Source organism: Tursiops truncatus, chromosome 14, assembly GCF_011762595.2.
Source record: "Tursiops truncatus isolate mTurTru1 chromosome 14, mTurTru1.mat.Y, whole genome shotgun sequence".
Taxonomy (NCBI): domain Eukaryota; kingdom Metazoa; phylum Chordata; class Mammalia; order Artiodactyla; family Delphinidae; genus Tursiops; species Tursiops truncatus.
The window spans coordinates 62,403,437-62,421,415 of record NC_047047.1 but is presented as its reverse complement, the minus strand read 5'-3'; the positions used below and the strand labels follow the sequence as shown (position 1 = coordinate 62,421,415).

The 17,979-nt window shown below is 39.5% G+C and overlaps 1 protein-coding gene across 15 annotated transcripts in view; it reads left to right on the top strand.

Moving 5' to 3' along the window:
* LTBP1 (latent transforming growth factor beta binding protein 1) overlaps positions 1 to 17,979 on the top strand; it is a 424,762-nt gene that overhangs the window by 359,508 nt on the left and 47,275 nt on the right. For 10 of the 15 annotated variants that reach the window (XM_033838748.2, XM_033838744.2, XM_033838747.2 and 7 more), the window contains 2 exons: positions 12,967 to 13,092; positions 16,470 to 16,613. In XM_033838748.2, coding sequence (XP_033694639.1) covers positions 12,967 to 13,092; positions 16,470 to 16,613 — 270 coding nt within the window. The remainder of the gene's footprint in view (positions 1 to 12,966; positions 13,093 to 16,469; positions 16,614 to 17,979) is intronic. The other 5 variants (XM_033838746.2, XM_073791452.1, XM_019943236.3 and 2 more) reach the window with 1 other exon arrangement.

Here is a 17,979-nt window from a genome sequence, read left to right as displayed (position 1 = left end):
ATTTTACATTTGGTAGTGTATATATGTCCATGCCACTCTCTCACTTTGTCCCAGCTTACCCTTCCCCCTCCCCATGTCCTCAAGTCCATTCTCTAGTAAGTCTGTGTCTTTATTCCCATCCTGCCCCTAGGTTCTTCATAACCTTTTTTTTTTTTTAGATTCCATATATATGTGTTAGCATATGGTATTTGTTTTTCTCTTTCTGACTTCACTCTGTATGACAGTCTCTAGGTCCATCCACCTCACTACAAATAACTCTGTTTTGTTCCTTTTTATGGCTCAGTAATATTCCATTCCATATATGTGCCACATCTTCTTTATCCATTCATCTGTTGATGGACACTTAGGTTGCTTCCATGTCCTGGCTATTGTAAATAGAGCTGCAATGAACATTGTGGTACATGACTCTTTTTGAATTATGATTTTCTCAGGGTATATGCCCAGTAGTGGGATCACTGGGTCATATGGTAGTTCTATTTGTAGTTTTTTAAGGAACCTCCATACTGTTCTCCATAGTGGCTGTACCAATTTACATTCCCACCAACAGTGTAAGAGGGTTCCCTTATCTCCACACCCTCTCCAGCATTTATTGTTTGTAGATTTTTTGATGATGGCCATTCTGACTGGTGTGAGGTGATACCTCACTGTAGTTTTGATTTTCATTTCTCTAATGATTAGTGATGTTGAGCATTCTTTCATGTGTTTGTTGGCAGTCTGTATGTGTTCTTTGGAGAAATGTCTATTTAGGTCTTCTGCCCATTTTTGGATTGGGTTGTTTGCTTTTCTGATATTGAGCTGCATGAGCTGCTTGTAAGTTTTTGAGATTAATCCTTTGTCAGTTGCTTCATTTGCAAATATTTTCTCTTATTCTGAGGGTTGTCTTTTCGTCTTGTTTATGGTTTCATTTGCTGTTGCACAACTTATCTTTTCCTGTCTTTCTGTGTTCTTATATTGAACGTTCTTTCTCTTGTAAAAAGGATATATTAGTTCTTTTCTAATTCATGTTGACAATCTTTGTCTTTTAATTGGAGAATTTAGTTTGTATACATTTAATTACTGGTATTTGAGAGGTTCAAATCTGTACCTAATTCTGTTTTCCATTTGTCTCATCTCTTTGTTCCTTTTCCTTTCTTCCCCACCCCCGCCTTTTAGAGTATTTTTGATTACATCACCCCTAACTTGTTTTTTTGTATATATTTTGGAAAGAATGTTTTCCTATGATTTTTTAACTGAATAGTGAATTAAAGGAAAACAAAATGCACCAAAAGTTAAGTTTGAGATCTAAAATGTTTTGGTCTAAATTCTATTTTCACATAATAAAAAGTGAAATTGTATACAATACTTATCTGTAAGCAGTAGAAAAGTCAATCTTCAGATAGAAACATTTACAACTGGCAATGTACTATTTGTGTTTGAGGAAGGGATTAGGTTCAAAGTGTTAATTTTTCATTCAGCAGAATCTCTGAATTCATGTTCAGAAGATTGTACTTTTGGGCAGGGTCTCCAGAGTTTTTGAAACTAAACAAATACAGCTTTGTATGAAAAAAAAAAATCTTGGTTAGATTAAAAAGCACTTAAAGTTTTTTTGTTTGGATTTTTTTTGTTTGCTTTATTGTTTTCAGTTGCAGCTGTAATTGTTGAAAATTGCTATGGTTTCCTAACAAAATATTTCCTAACTTAATAATTATCAGCAGCATTTCTCTTAAGTAATTTTTTTAAATCATTTCAAGCAAAACAGTTTATTTTAAAGTGAAACATTCAGCTTTCTTAATTGTCAATTTGAAGAATTATTTAAATGTTACAAGTTTTTCAGTATATTTTAGAATATTTATGAACGTCTATTCCACTTTTGTACAGTTTCATTCATTGCTGTTAGAGTGCAGAATATACTTAGGTATATACCCAAGTAGAATAATTTTTTACTTTCATATCTTCAAATAGTTGACTGCAAACAAATAATTTTTCTGATTTTAAGAGTAATATGTCCTCAATCTGAAAAATAGAAAATGTTAAGAAGTGAAAAAAAAATCATTTATCAACCAACCAGTTGCTATTTGGTCTATTTCTTTTTTAAGTTTTCAGTATTTAAGTGTTTTAATAAGATCATATGCTTTTATCTTTACTTTTTCACTTAGAATTATGATTGTACCATACGTTTTTAAAGATATGCTCCTAATTATGGAGATAGACTCTGTCCTATGTTGTTGTTGCCGTTAAAAATGTTTTATGAAGAAACTTGTATATAAACATTTCTTTTCATCAATGATCATGTCCCTAGAGTAGATTCTAAGACATTTAATTATAAGATCAAAGGATATTAGCAGCTTTATGGGTCTTAACAACATATGTGAGCTCCTTGCTTTCCAGAAATGTACCAATTTCTGCTTCCACCAGAACCCAATGAGACCTCCTAGTCTAGACCTCCTAGACCTCCTAACATTCTCTCCAAAAAGAAACTCATGTTCATATTTTTCTGTTAATTTGATAAGAAGAAAATAATATTTAATTTGCATTTTATATTAGGTTAACCTCTTTTATATTTATCTCCTTTCTTCTGTGAGATTTTTTTTTTACCTACCTGAGGTAAAGTTTTTCTAACTGATTTATGTGTACTAAGGATAATAATCACTGATCAATATTTTACAAATGCTTTCCCCATTCTTTAACTTGCCTTTTAATTTTATAGTGCTGTTATTTCTTTCATTACTTTATACTTGGCCATTTTCCCTGTTCTGTTGTGAACAATTGTATATTTATATTTCTTATAGTATTTTTGTGAGTTTTTTTTTTGTATTTAACTCTTTCATACATCTGGGATATAAAAATGAATGTTTTCTTGCCCATCAGTTTGTCCTTTTCTCTTCATTCTAGAAGAGCGTTTTAAATTGGAATTTGAAAATTTCAAATACATGTTCCTGCATTATAAATTCTACTTTTTAAACTGTCTGCAGCACAGCTTTAACTTGACTGTTGCTTTCGGATGGACTGGGAAATGGCTAGGTTACCAGCTGTTTTTCTAGCTCAGCTCCATTGCTTCAGTAGTTCTTCCTCCCATGCTGTGGCTGTGAGTGCTCAGCCTTGTGTTTTGGTGATGATGTGATATACCATCGTTCTAAGATCTTCATAAGTGTTTAGTGAGGGTCAGGAAGAGCCTGTGTGAGTAGACACATTTTCAGCACAAGGTTGGGTCAAAAAATCTTCTAAGAAGCTCCAGCTGAGTCTAGAAGAGCTTGGAGGGCAGAGGAACATTATCTAGGTGAAAAATATGACCTGAGATCTGTGGGGAAGGGATGGGGGGAGGGTGTCCTGGCATAATAGATGCCACTAGCAAATATTTGGAGACATGAAATACGGCATGGATTTTGGGACATAGCAATTAAATTAGTTTCAGTTGAACATGTGTGATGGGGGAAAAAGTGATACATAAGATATAGCTAAAGAGGTAGGCAAAGGCTGGCTTGTGGAAGGCTTGCTTGCTTTTGTATTCAACAGTATTATGTTTAATGTTGCCATTACACACCTATTATGTGCCAGACTTTGTTCAAGGCTATGGACATACAGTGATTAGCAAAACAGACATGATCTCCGCCTTCTAGGAACTGCACTTGCAGGGCGCAAGCAGTAAATACACAAGTAAACGTTTCAAAAAGCATATGACCACAGATCATTATGCTGCTGCAAGGGAAAGAACAGAGTCAATGAGAGGAAAGAGGAGGGAAAGCTCACTTATTTCACCTGAAGGGTCTCTTAAGAAATGGCATTTGAGCTGAGCCCTGAGGAGTGAGCTCCCCATGGAAGAGTGAGGTGGTGTGGAGCGTTCCCAGGTGGAGTTGTAGGAAGGGCAAAGGCACTGAGGTAGGAAAGTACTAGGTGCATTCAGGGAGGTGAAAAAGACCAATGCCTGGTACTTAGAGGGAGGGAGACACAGCGGGGGATGGACTGGAGAGTTGGGGATGGAATGTACAAAGCCTCACAGGAGACATTAAGGGTTTGAATATCATTCTAAGAATAATTGAAATAGACTGATAGATTTTAAGCAGGACAGTGATATACTATATTTCATCATTTCTAAGATGCATATTTTTTCATACTTTAATAATATTGGGATGCTTCTTCCAGTTGATGTGATTTGTCTAAAAATAAGCAGTATGAAATACTTGAATTTGCAGAGCCTTTTTTCTTTCTCTTTTGATGGTATATAAAGTAAACGCTTAGGTTTGATGTTATTCAATACTCTATGTTTTTAAAGTGTATATTGCCCCGGGGACATTTGAAAATGGGATTAGAGGGGCAAGAGAAAACTCAGGGTGTCTTCTCAGATGTTGTTCAGACCAAGCATATTGGTAGCTCAGACTAGAGTAGTAACAGTATTATGGAGAGAAACGAATGACTCAAGAAATGGTTTGGAGAGAGAACCTGGTACTGGATTAGAACATAGTGCTGGTTTGGTTGTAGGGTAAGGAGGAAAAGGGATACTGAAGATAGATCCCTGGTTCTGAATGTAACAATTAGATATTTGGTGGCACTATTTGCTGACATGGTGAAAAATTAAGCAAAAAAAATTTTAACATCAAAAGTACGATTTGGGTGTATTGAACTAGAGTTGCCTTTGAGATGTCCATGTGGGTGTGACAGTCAAGCAATTGGATCAAGTTAGATCTGGTGTTTGAAAGAGAAGTCTATGCTGGAGATACAAACTGCAAGTCCCCAGATATAGATGGTGTTTGAAGCTATTAGAATGGATGAGGCCATCAAGAGAGACCATGCAATGAGAAGAAAAGAAGGCCTAGGACTAAGCCCTGAAAAACACATCTAGGGATCAAGTAAAAGAGAAGGACTGTGGAATGTGGCTAGAGGATTAAGAGAAAACCCTGGAGCATATAGGACCATGGAATCTAAGGGAAGAGCCTGCTTTAAGAAGAGGAGAGTTGTCAAGTGTGTTAAACACCACTGAGAGATCTATTAACATGACAATCAAGAAGAGTCCTTTGGATTTTACAAAATGATGACCTTATCAAGAGCCGTTTTGGTGGAGTACTATATATGAGAGCCACCCAGGAGCAAATGAGAACTAATGGAGTAGACACAGAACATGTAGGCAAGTCTGGAACCTTGACTGTTAAAAAGGGGGTGAGAAATATGGTTCTAGCTGAAGAGATTTTGTGCCCTGAGGCTCTTTGTTGTTTTTAAGATGATAGCAGGAAGTGTTTGATCCTGGTGGAATGATCCAGTAGACAGGGAAAGGGCAGTAGAAGATGCACAGGCAGAGGGGCCAGCTAGGAAAGCAAATAATTTGAGAAGCGAGTATGGATGAGCTCCAGAAGGCACATGGCATGGGCCTTGATACTGTTATCCCTGGAGAAAAACTGAAGAGGCTTTAAGCAAAGAATTATTTGGTTGGACTATTTCAATAGGTTAATCATCCTCTCATTGTGGAGGATGGGTTTGGAGCGGCAGTGAGTGGCTGAGAGCACAAAACCCGGTAGAACGTCATTGCAGGAATTCCGATGAGAGATGAGGAGGCCTCCAGTAAGGTTGGAGAAGAGGGGAGAGGTTGGAGATAGAACAAGAGAGAAAATCAGAGGAGTGCGATGCTTGTATGTGGGGAGGTGACCAAGGATGAGTCCCGTGTCTTTGGATAGGTTTGGGATTATGATGATTGTGATTTTAGGGTGGTTTTCCACTAGGTTATCTTTAACTGTGGCTGGTGAATATATGTTATTCATGTAATGACTGATTAAAATCAGAGCAGAGTTTAAGTTTTGTTTCTCGGGAACGTCTAGCTATTCCCAGATATCATTTGGGAGGCTGCTCTGGGTAATTTTTAAAGAATAATTCAAGTAAACCTCTTTTAAAGTAGTGAGTTTCAAGGCTGGAAAAAGAAAAAAATTGATCTCTCATTGGCCAGCCTTGTTTTCCAGAATTTGGGGCTAGAAAGTTGGATTTGAAATAACTTGCTATACATCTGTCATTTCTCGTTGCTGATCTTAGGCCACTGGCTTTCAAAACATACTTGTGACCATCAAGGTCCACAGGTTTTCTCCCCAACTTCTTCTCTGTCAGGCAACAGCATGGAAGTCAAACTCTGCACAAGGATGTCGTCTTCTGCTGTTTTCTGGCTCATCCCTATTTCCCAGAACAAAGTTATTTTCCATAACAAGGCCCATATTCTTCAGCCTTGTTGACGTTGCCAGACCTCAGTGGACCTTTTCTAAAAGGCTCTTTCCATATCCTATTGTGTTGTCTGGACCGTCTCCAAATCCAGTTTTTAATTTCCTATTGGCTAAATTTTATTTTTTTTCTTTAGGCCTGTGCTCATCTTCCGTTTAATCCTGGCTTCTCTCCTATGCTGTGAGAGAGACCTTAATCTCTTTTGGGCCCATAGCCATGCCATTTAAAAATTCCTTTGGGCAGATATTCAGCTGGTTTAACACTGTTCAGTCCCACTTCTTGGCTGGGATTTACCGTCTCCTGGTCTGCTTCTGTTCCATTCAGTAAAGAGTCTGAGGGATGCATTTCTCCTGAAGCAGGAACCCTACATACCTTCCAGTGTAAGCCCCCTTTCTTTGGCTCTATTCTCCTAAGAGTCTAGTGCCAAACATTTAAACAATTCCAGTTGGTCAGGAAGACTTGGGCTGAAACAGTGGGTCATTTCTTCTCATGGAGAGATCCAAAGAGCACCAATGCTGGACATGGTCCTGGGACATTCCGTGGGTTACACATCCCTGGTGCTTGATGGGTCTTTCTTTGCAAGGGTCTCCTAGAAAAATAGCGTCTTCAGGACCTACAAAACCTCAGATCTTTAGATTTCAGGTATGATGATACTTGATGTCAAGGCCTTGTTGAAGGACAAGAGGAGGTTACTTGATTAACTGTAAGTCAGTAAGTGGTAAGTCTAGGAGTATGTGTTCTGACTTGCACCTTCATAGTGTACACACTCCAGTGTACTTGATGGGCTCACAATTGGGTTAGTTCTGTTCATCCTCTCAGTTTTATAACCATGGTGGGAGGCGAGAAGATGTGGTGGATACAGCCACAAACTTAGATTCTGAAGATTGTTCCTTCATTAAGCTCTGCTCCTTTGCCAGTTGTACCACTGGTTGACTGGGTAACCTTGAGGCAAGTTACTTCTCCTCTCTAGGCCTCAGTCTTCTGGTTCTTAAAATGAAGAGATGGAACTGGATAATCTTCAAAGTCCCTTTGAATTAAGATAAACCTTATCATCCATCTAAAAATGCTTTGATGGGGACTTCCCTGGTGGTTCAGTGGTTAAGACTTTGCCTTCCAATGCAGGGGGTGCAGGTTCAATCCCTGGTTGGGGAACTAGGATCCCACATGCCTTGCAGCCAAAAAACCAAAACATAAAACAGAAGCAATATTGTAACAAATTCAATAAAGACTTTAAAAATGGTCCGCATCCAAAAAATCTTTTTAAAAAAATAAATAAAAATAAAAATGCTTTGATGACAGGAAGGCTTTTTCTTCCCAACCATCCAAGAGCTGTGGGGATTTTCCTATGAGTCATGCCTTATCAAAAATGACACCCCGTTCCCATCATGCACCTCTCTAGAGAGCCCTGGCAGCAGAAGGAAGGCTCGTCAGAGAGCTCCTTCCTTGAATAGATGGATATGTCTTGCTCAGAATAAGGAAAAGGAAAAGCAAGAAAACAAAGGTAGATGTTAAGAAAGTGAGAAAGACTCTTGTTAATTCAAAACAAAACAAAAAACTGAAGAGCATATCTGAAAAGAAGAAAACCACACCATTTATGTGACAAAATATACCCAAATACCCCTTTTCCCCATGCACATGGACTTTTCTGCATATAACACAGAACATCTAATGGAATCATTGAGGTTTTTTTTTATGAATTTCATTGTTTGAGGTCTTTGAACACAGTTGTAATTTCTTGGTTAGTAAATAAAGTTTACCTGACCCCAGCTCCTTTTAGAAAATCATGTTTCCTCTCCATACTTTCATGTTATTTCATAGTTCACTTTACCTAAGTGAGAATCGAAGGACATGGTACAAGGTTGGAGTTCTGCTGTTATATGTAGAATCCCTAATAACAGTCAGCTGGCTCTGAAAAACTTTTGGTCCATTGAGAAAATGGACTAAGTAAAAAGCATACAGACAAGGAAAGTTGATCTACCAAGTAGGACAGTGGTTAAGACCCTCAAAGTGTGGGCCTGTTGGTCATTGACAACATTGCTCCTTTAAAAATGAGCCCCTGGCAGTTCCGTTCATCCAGGACTATGCTGTATTTCTCTTTCTGACATTTAGGTTACCTTGTTATTGGAAAATTCACATCAGTGATCTGCTTTCCTTGGTCTGTGTAATTTTTTCTTGAATTCATTTCCATTGAAATGGTAATGTTTATATCTGCCTTGCTTAGTAAAATATAACTAACAAAAACTTGCATGAGAAATCAATTTTTACAGTAGTGTATCAAATTCATCTGGGTTGTCAGCTGAGAGATGTCTGGACAGTTACTCCTGTATCACTTACCTGGTGGACAGTATGACTGGTGATAGATAATATCATGCATGGCTTTTACAGATGCCCAAGCAAAATCCTTTTAGTAATTTAACAGAGTCATCCTTAATTAAGCAAAAAGAAAATCTGTGATATATGAATCATTCAAAATTTAGTTTCATATTCAAAATTCAACTTCAGCAAAAATGGGGTAGCTTTTACTCATCCATTTAATGAAGTTTGCATCTTGATCGGGCTTTTATTCTAGCATAATAATAAATTCTCTTAACATTTAGCTTTATTCTTAGAGTTAATATTAGTTGTAGCAGTTCTTATAAATCTATTTATAGACAGGACTAACAATGGAAAAAAATCTCTGAGAGCTCATGTCATCAAAAAAAATTCTAATGAAATGATTTTTTTTAAATATGTCATTAGAGAAGTGAAACAAACACCCTCTTATTAATCTATTACTTCACCTCATTGTTGAAACATGAACCTGCTGAAAGTTAGAGTATATCATTTTCATAAAATATTAGTTGTTGAAGAGCTAGTCTCCAGGCATTTTATGTTATTTTTCCTATTCGTTGAAATCCAAAATATTGCTCATCTAAACTTTCTCTGTTAATCACTATTACAGTAAGTCTGAGACTGCAGGACACCCAGTAATTCATAACTGGCTCAGGATTTGTTCACCTTAAGGTCAGTTATTCAGTCCCTGAGCTGGCAGTCATTTACAAGAAATCGTCATCTGTAAGTGCACAGAGTTCATAAAAAGGAAAGCAAGAGCTTTTACTTCCAGAATCTGGACTGAAAAGCCACCAGGTTTCCAGGCACTGCTTTCCCTTCCTCCTCCTCTGCTGTCCACTGTCCCATTTCGTAGGGAATAAGCTGCTGGTGAGGTTTAGTTGAAGGTTCCCCACCCCCAAAAGTAGCCCTGATAAGCACGGTAATGTCCCCAAACACACTCTGGGAGTACAAAGAAGGGTCCCTGAAATCTGCCACACAGGAGGGACCACACAGGAGGTGTCTCTTGGGCTGACCAAGGGCCAGGGAGAGTTTCTGAGCAAAGCAGACAGAGGGGAGAATTTCTAGTGGAGGAAGAGATGTGCACAAAATCAGTGAGAAATTAAAGACTCCAGGGTTTTCAAAGAACTCTACTGCATATCCTCATAGGACTGGAGCATAAATTAGGAAGGAGGTTGGCTAAGAACCATGGCCAGACATGTAGCCAGATGCCAGACGAGGAAGGGTGCTCAGGGCTCTGGGCTGTGCCAAGGAGAGTGGTTGGTATTCTCTAGCCGTGAAGAGGTGGAATATTCAGAGCGAGGGAATGTCCCTGGCAGGTTTGCAGTTTGGTGGAGAATGGATTAGAGGGAGGCAGACAAGACCAGAGATAAACCAAATAGGAGTATGAGGAATATCAGAAAAGATAAGAGGGTATGATTGGGGAGGCATGAGGAGTAGGAGAGAGGGAAGGATTGACACTAAGGTCCATGGCTGGGGTGACGCGTTGGGTTCTCGGGAGAAGGGAATACAGGAGAAATGGTGAGTAAGTTCACTTACTATGAACATGTCCAATAGATATTAGACAAATGGTTCTAAAGGACAGAGGGCCAGCCCTTGAGAGAGACTGGGAGACCGTCAGTACGTAAGTGGTAATTAAATCCCTTCTGAGTTTCTTTCCAGCCCTTAAATCCCGTGGTTCAGTGAATAACGTAATGTCTTCAACAAGTGCCCATTTCAGGAAGTCTAAAATTAGCAGTGGCCTGTGTGAAGTGATTTGATGACACAGTGCAGTTACCCTTCTCATGGTTGTGATTAGTCAATCAGTTGTGATCCCAGCCTGATGCTGACGTTGAAAATCCATCAGGGCAGATTTATTGAGTGTCTTTGTGTTGGATGCTGCAAGGGAGATCCATTTTTTTAAGATGTGAAATAATTTCATTGAGTTTTTCCATTGAAGTTGAGGTCAGATGAAGAGGCAAAAAAGGAAGGATAGAGGTGAGAGGGATTGCTCACGAAGGTCAGCAAGTCGGGTTTAGTAGGAAGACAGTGAATGTGGTTTTAGGCTTGGTAAGTTTGAGATGATAATAGAAGATGAAATGATCAAGAATAAGAAGGATCCTGACTGGAGACAAAGTTCTGGGGATTTGTGCCCTGTGGAGTCTGGAGAGCGTGGAAAGGGTGGAGAACAGAGAAGAAGGGAGTGCTGAGGATGAAGCAGATCCCAGGGAGGGCTGAGCCCTGGCAGATACCACCTTCAGGCTGGAAAAGGATGAGAGTGAGCCAGAGTGTTTAAAGGTAGAACGAGAATAATACTCTGCCTGGGGTCGTGAAAAGGGAGTTCAAGGAGAAGATGTTGACCAGACATAGAGGTCTAGGGTGATGATGATTGACTGGGAAATGATCATTGAACTTAACGATAGGTTGGCCTTTGGTGTTTTTTCTCAAAGGGGTTTCATGGGATAAAGAGTTAGAAAGACAGATTGTAGGTCATTAAGGGAGGAGTAAGAGGAGGACGAGTAATAATTATAATAGTAATAATAGTAGGTAACATGTACTCTTCCTACCTTACATGCCAGGCAATGTTCTAAGCACTTTATACATGTTATTTTGTAAATTATCATAGTAATTCTAGAAATGTACTACTATTAATGTTATTAGTATTTTCCTTTTTACTGTTGAAGTATATTAGGAGATAAAAGCAATGCACGTAGATAGTTCTTTTGATATGTTTTGCAATGATAGAAGGAATGGAAAAACACGGTTGGTGACATCATGGTAAAATGAAAGCTTTTCCAAGAGATTTTAACATGTTTGAAGGCAGTGAGGGAAGGAGCCAGGGAGGAATAATCGAAGATGCAGAAGAAGGATGAGCAGGTGGGACTATAGGAAGAAGAGACTGGTAAGGATGGAGAAGGGGCCCCGGACACAGTTTTGAGTTGAGAAAATTAAGAAAAGTTTGTAGTCACTCATATTTTACAATTCAGAAGTGAGACAGTCTCTGAAGTTATGCTTGATAGTGTTGGACAATTAGGAAGAGAAGTGAGAGAGCTGCTGAATATCATTGCATGCATCTTCTTTATCTTCTTGAAAAATTTTTGACTTGGTGTTTAAAATTTTAGAAAGAGAAAACTCAACTTTATTAGTATGAACTCCACCCAACTAAATTCTGTCGAGTGCAATTTAACTTGTCATTTTCTTTATCGTTTGTTATTTCTTTATTTGAACATAAACGTGAAATCTTCTTCACATGTATTTGGATGCCATAATTGCGTTTTCTCTTGGTTGTTTCTCCAAAAACTTGTGTTTGGGGCCTGTGTAGTCCAGAGGCAGAGAGGACAGGGAGCCTGGAGGGTGGAACGTGCAGTGTGGCCATAAACAAGGAGAACGGGAGCGATGGGGGTGGGAGAATGGAGAGGAAAGTGAGTAGCTGTGAGGGTAAGGAAGAACTGTATTGAAAAGTCCATTTGTAACTTCACCACTGAGACATCACTTTTTTTTTTTTTTTTTTTTTTTTTCCTGCGGTACGCGGGCCTCTCACTATTGTGGCCTCTCCCATTGCGGAGCACAGGCTCCGGATGCGCAAGCTCAGTGGCCATGGCGCACGGGCCCAGCCGCTCCGTGGCATGTGGGATCTTCCTGGACCGGGGCACAAACCCGTGTCCCCTGCATCGGCAGCGGACTCTCAACCACTGCACCACCAGGGAAGCCCGAGACCTCACTTTTATGAGAACATTTTTTTTAACGGGATAGAAAGCACATGACTACTATCATCAAGTTTATAGAGAACAAAGTGAATTCACAAGTTGGCCACTGGCTAGTCAGTTGGAGCAGCACTGACATTTAGGACCTGAGCGGCTATAACTTGGTGACAGGAAAGTGTTTCTTGTGAATAAAGTCTTTTTTCTAGAATAACTGGGACTGGCTGGCTACACCGCTGAACTTATCAGATCAAATTCTCCCTCTCCCCCTCCCCCTCTCCCCCTAATCCCACCCCCCATTCCCAGCCCCCTTCATGGGAATGCTGTTTAGACTTGACCAAGCTTATCTCTAGGGTTCAATAAACTTTTGCCCAGGCAGGCCAATGCTTTCAGCTCCCAATTCGCCAGATAGAACTATTAGCATTTACAGCAATCACAAAAGGTGACAATACTTTCACATATTTCCGCTGTAGGGATCTCCTCTCCTTGGAAATAAAGAGTTAAAAACATTTAGAAAACACTGACCGTGGCAACTGCAGCAGTCATTTCAGTTTGAAAACATTTCCTGAGGAAAAGTAAATGTTTTCTTTCTCATAGAACCCAATATTTTGTCTAATGAGATATGTTCATCAAAACATTTTATGTATATGTAAAATGTTTTAGAAGTTCATTCTGTATAAACATGATCATCTCATACTAATCGGGGTGTGTTGAGCACCTCTGTCCATTAATAGCTGGTGTTTGTCTGTCTATGTTTTGTGTCTCATGGTCAATGTCTTTTTTGCAGATATTGATGAATGTGTAAACAACACTGTTTGTGACAGTCACGGGTTTTGTGACAATACAGCTGGCTCCTTCCGCTGCCTCTGTTATCAAGGCTTTCAGGCCCCACAGGATGGGCAAGGGTGTGTGGGTGAGTTTTTAGAGTTTTTTCTCCCGACATGTTTCATATCTCTCTATCGAAAAGAAATCAAAGTCATCAACCACAGGAGAGATGGAAGCAAGATAATTGGGCAGAATTGCATCATAATTTGATCTTGTCGTACGGTTTGGAGATGTGCAAAAAGATCCTGTGGCTTCTGAAATGGTTAGGGACATTCAGAAATAGAGAAGCATAACTTTGGGTTTATATGTATATTAAAAAGAGCATCTGTTTAAACTCTTAGCTGGGTATGCGGAACGCTTCAGTCCCTCCTGCACAGGAAATAGAGTCTGGTGTGTGGTGGAGCTTGTCTGTCTTCAAAATGCACCTCCCTTAGGCAAGTGCATTTAAGGAAAAGTGTTGGCAAGAGTTTCTGTTTCCAGGAATGACACCCGTAAAATGATGCTTTGGATTGTGCAAGCATATTTCTTCAATCTGTTCTGGGATTGTCGGAGCTGGAAGGAATCTTGAATATCATCAGATGTCCTAGAATATGGTCCAGCACATGCTCACATAAAAGAAGATACTTTATAGTTCATGTTCTGATCAGCCATGATTTCTTTAAGTGAAATTCATTATGAAACGTTTGCAGTTAGAGCAGTTAAATGGGAAGGAGGGTATTCTTTTCATAACTTCACCGATAACGAGGCTTTTTCTTTATTCTTAATTAAGGAGGAAACCTCTGGTCGTTACATGGCAGATGACACTTGACGAGGAGTCAGTTAACTTTTTAGTTTGGAAATTTGCAATTAAAGCACCAATTCATTTCCCATCCAGATTAAACTGGAAAAACAAAATCTAGAAATTGAACAATAAAAGCACTTGAATAGTAACCGCCTTTAAGCTAACACTGTCGTTAACACTTGTTCCAATTCCTGCTGTAGTCTCCTTTGCACTAAAAAACAAGTGGTAAAAACCATCTGCTATTCACTAAATATTTTGACTTAATAGGTTATGTGGTCTGGCCCCCCACTTAACCTTCTCAGCCTCACCACCTGCTTCCTCCCCATTTACGTTCCTGCAGCATAAAACTGCTTATGGGTGTTCACGTAACTGGGAAGTTATTAGGCTGTTGTTTGCTCCTTCTTTTGGGAATATCCTCCTGGCCTCCCCTTCCCTGAACCTAGATCCATCCCATGCGTTCCTAAAGCTGGAAGTTAGATGTCATCTCCTCCCAGATACCATCCCTGCTCTACTTCTCACTCCAGCTGAGCTGTGATCCCTTCTGCTTCTGGAAAACCTTGAACAAATTCTATTATAGTACTTACAACCTTTTTTGCAAGAATTTAATCATGTATGTACTGCCTGCAGCTGCCTTTTCCAAGGCAATAAGCTCCTTGTGATTGAGAATTTTGTGTCTCTCTCTCTCCTTGCTGGGCCTAATGTTTGGCCTTTTGTAGGTGCTCAGTAAATGTTAACTGTTACCTAATGGGGTATCAGATGTCAAACCACTGACTCCACATAGCTCCTGGGCCCCTGGTTAATGTTCATTTCTAACCAGTCAGAGGAGTACACCGAACCCATGTTGATGCTTCATTTTGACCCATAAAATACCACCCTTATAGAAGGAATATTTGTTCTGTTAATGAACCCAACAAATATCGTTATATTTGTCTGTTTCTTCTCTCTTTGAAAAGTATGAACTGAACACCTCTTATATGTACCTCACCACTCTGGGTGTTCTATAGAGTTTAAGAGATGAATCAGCCCTCTGGGGTTGTAGCCTTTGGCCACACTTTTCCCTCTGCTTTGGACCCTGGCTGCCCAGCCTTCTTATCTACGCATCCTTCAGGTAGAGCTTGGCTCCTATGTCACTTCCCTAACCCACCCCTGCACTTAAGGTCCACTGTTGCATGCTGTCATCGTGCTCTGTACTTTTCATTCCCAGCACTTCTCCTGGCCTGTATGATTATCTGATTAATTTCTCTGACTCGACAGTAAGCTCCCTGCAGGCAGGAGTTGGGCCTGCCTGGCTCATCATCATTGTCTCCCCAGTCTGACCCATAGAAATAAACTAGAAAATATTTTTTGATTGAATGTACAGTCTGGTAGGAGAGATTTCAATAGCCTTGGAAATATTACAAGTTAGAAAGTAGAAAATTCCATTTGACAGTTACCTAAAATTGATAAATGCAAACTGGCAAATTTCTAAAGTCAATTTTTCTGGTCTAAGTTATGACTGTCCAGGTTGATTAAATATACCAACTGTCTGCTTTACTTTGTCATAGTATCTTTTCATAAGCAAAACTCAGCTCATTGGATTTATATCTGTTTATATACAAAGTGAAATGGAAAACCGAGGTAATTATCCAAATAAGTCAAGAGACATAAACTTTTTGTCCAATTAACTGGGAATAGCAGGTGAAAATAGTATTTTTTTTCCTGAATGATTTGGATAATTGCTCAAATTTTTAACTTTGTATAAACCATCTCAGAGTGTGCTCATGAAAACTGATGTTTGTAGATGTTTAATCACATTTAATGCATAAAATACATGAGCATTTCAGATGCCAAGTCAGGTACTTTGTTTAACTGGACACTCATTAATAAAATTTCTTCAGAGGAGAATGGGTAAAAAGTAGTATTGGGCAAGGGCAAACATAAAATTAGCCTTTCTTTATGGCTATGTACTTAAATAAAATGGACTTATCTGTGAGTTTTTAGTGTTTTAATTAAGTATATTTAAGTACAAAAGAAAAATATCTGGCAAAATAGAAATGACACTGTGGAACACCAAACAGAATTTTTAAAGGCATCGTGAAATCACTGAGGAGTTACTGGACCAGTTTGTTTCCCATGAATGATTAATGTAGCCCAGTAACTACTTACAGGGGTTGTTCCTTCATTTCTCAAAGGGATACACAACCTGAATTCTGGTTGTTAAGTTATGGACATTTTGGCTGCTAGGAAACTATAGTTTTAGACATTTGAGTAGATTTAAAACAATTTCTAAACATGCACTTAAAGAATTCTGCAGTTTCTGACGTGCCACTGCTGCTAGTTTTCCTTGAATTAAGAACTGAGAGAGAAGTGTCATATTATTTAAGACCTCATTATGTCAGAAAGTCAGGGAAGAGAAAATTAAACAAAGTGTACATACGATGCTTGCAGTACAATTCCGAGTTGTTCCTTAAAGCCAGGATTGGAGTTTGGAAACTTTGCTTTGTGTTTTCATGGTCCTTTCACACAAACCAAAGCTTTCAGCCCTGCCTCTGGGAGCCCCTTCCCCCAAATAGCTGAAGGGTTTGATTGCTCCCAGGGGGTCACCTTGTTTCCAGCAGACACCACTAGTCTTGGCACAGCTGGTAAAACAAAGAGCTGTCAGGAGTGAGGAACACGTCTGACTTGATCTGTGCTCCCTTTTCCAGATGTGAACGAATGTGAGCTGCTCAGTGGCGTGTGTGGTGAAGCCTTCTGTGAAAATGTAGAAGGGTCCTTCCTGTGTGTGTGCGTTGATGAAAACCAGGAGTACAGCCCGATGACTGGGCAGTGCCGCTCCCGGGCCTCGGCAGGTAAGTGACACTGTGTCGGGACGGAGGGCTTCTCTCAGGGACCTGTACCTACACAGGTTTGGGCCAAACACTCTGGGAGTGAGGAAGAAATAACCAAACATTTTGGCGCCGTGCTGTTTCTGGAAGCTTCCATGCTCTTTCCGAGCCTGCCTTATCAGTGGAATTAGGATGTGGGTGATGACTGTTGGAGCTACATGGCCTCTAATGTGCTTTCCAACCCGGAGACGCCATGGGTAGGGTGAAGGATCCAAAATGATGAGCACATTGGCTGGGAATTGCCTAAAACTCAGAACCGTCAGCCCAGGGTTTAATATGGCAACATCTCATTAAGTTGCATAATTCTTCTTTCTTGGCCCTTGGAGAAACGTATTTTGACACTTCTCTAAATTGAAAGCAACTTAAAGGCCCCTCAGGATCTACAAAGACTTCCTTCCACTTGGAATTCTTAGGTGTTTTTTGCTTTTTTCCCCCCAGAATTTGGCCTAGAGAGTGGCTTTGATTGTGTTTGTTTAAAATTTGATTGAGGCTGTGTCATCATGGCACATAGTGAAATGGAGAGCTGATGCTTTTCCAGATAGATCATCAACTTCCAGATCACCATTTTAGTTTATGCCATGTGGATAAAGCATGGTTGTATTTTGAGGGAAGCAGGAGACTAAATGGTCCTTTGAGACCCAAATAAAATGACACATAGACTGTGTTACTATCTTGCTCAATCCCGGTTGATTTTATCTATGCTTCTAAGAAATCTATGCTTCTAAGAAAGCTTTTGCTCTTCCTCAATAGGGTACACTTGTTCTGTGCGAGATAATTATCTTTGCAAGCAGTAGGGAATAAAATATAACAATATTTTCATCCACACACATTTTCTTCTCAATGATTAAATATAGAAAGGTGATGGTGCAGAATTAAATGTACAGACAGTAATTCAAAAACACTATGACGGGAAAGAGAGTGTTTCTGGAGGGAAGGGTTGCTCTTCCTTCACTGACCACCCCTGCAACTCATGAGCCATAAAGAAAGGACTTTTCATTTTAGCTCTACTTGTAATGGAAAAAAACAAACCAAAAATCAAAAACCTGGCTGGCCAGTGACAGGACTGGTGAAGTAACTGACTTTCTCTTATTTGTCTTTGGGTCTATAGAGTAGCACCTTCCCCGCAGTATTATTTTGACTGGAATAATTCACATATAATATTGTATAGTCATTAAGTCATCTATATGAAGGTTAGGTAGTCATGATAGATGCGTGTTGTACAATGTCAAGTGAAAAAAAAGATACTCCAGTGATCACAGTCTGTGGAGGGAGGGAAGGAAAGAAGATGTAAAAAGATAATTATTAGAATTAATAGAAATTTTAGTTTTTT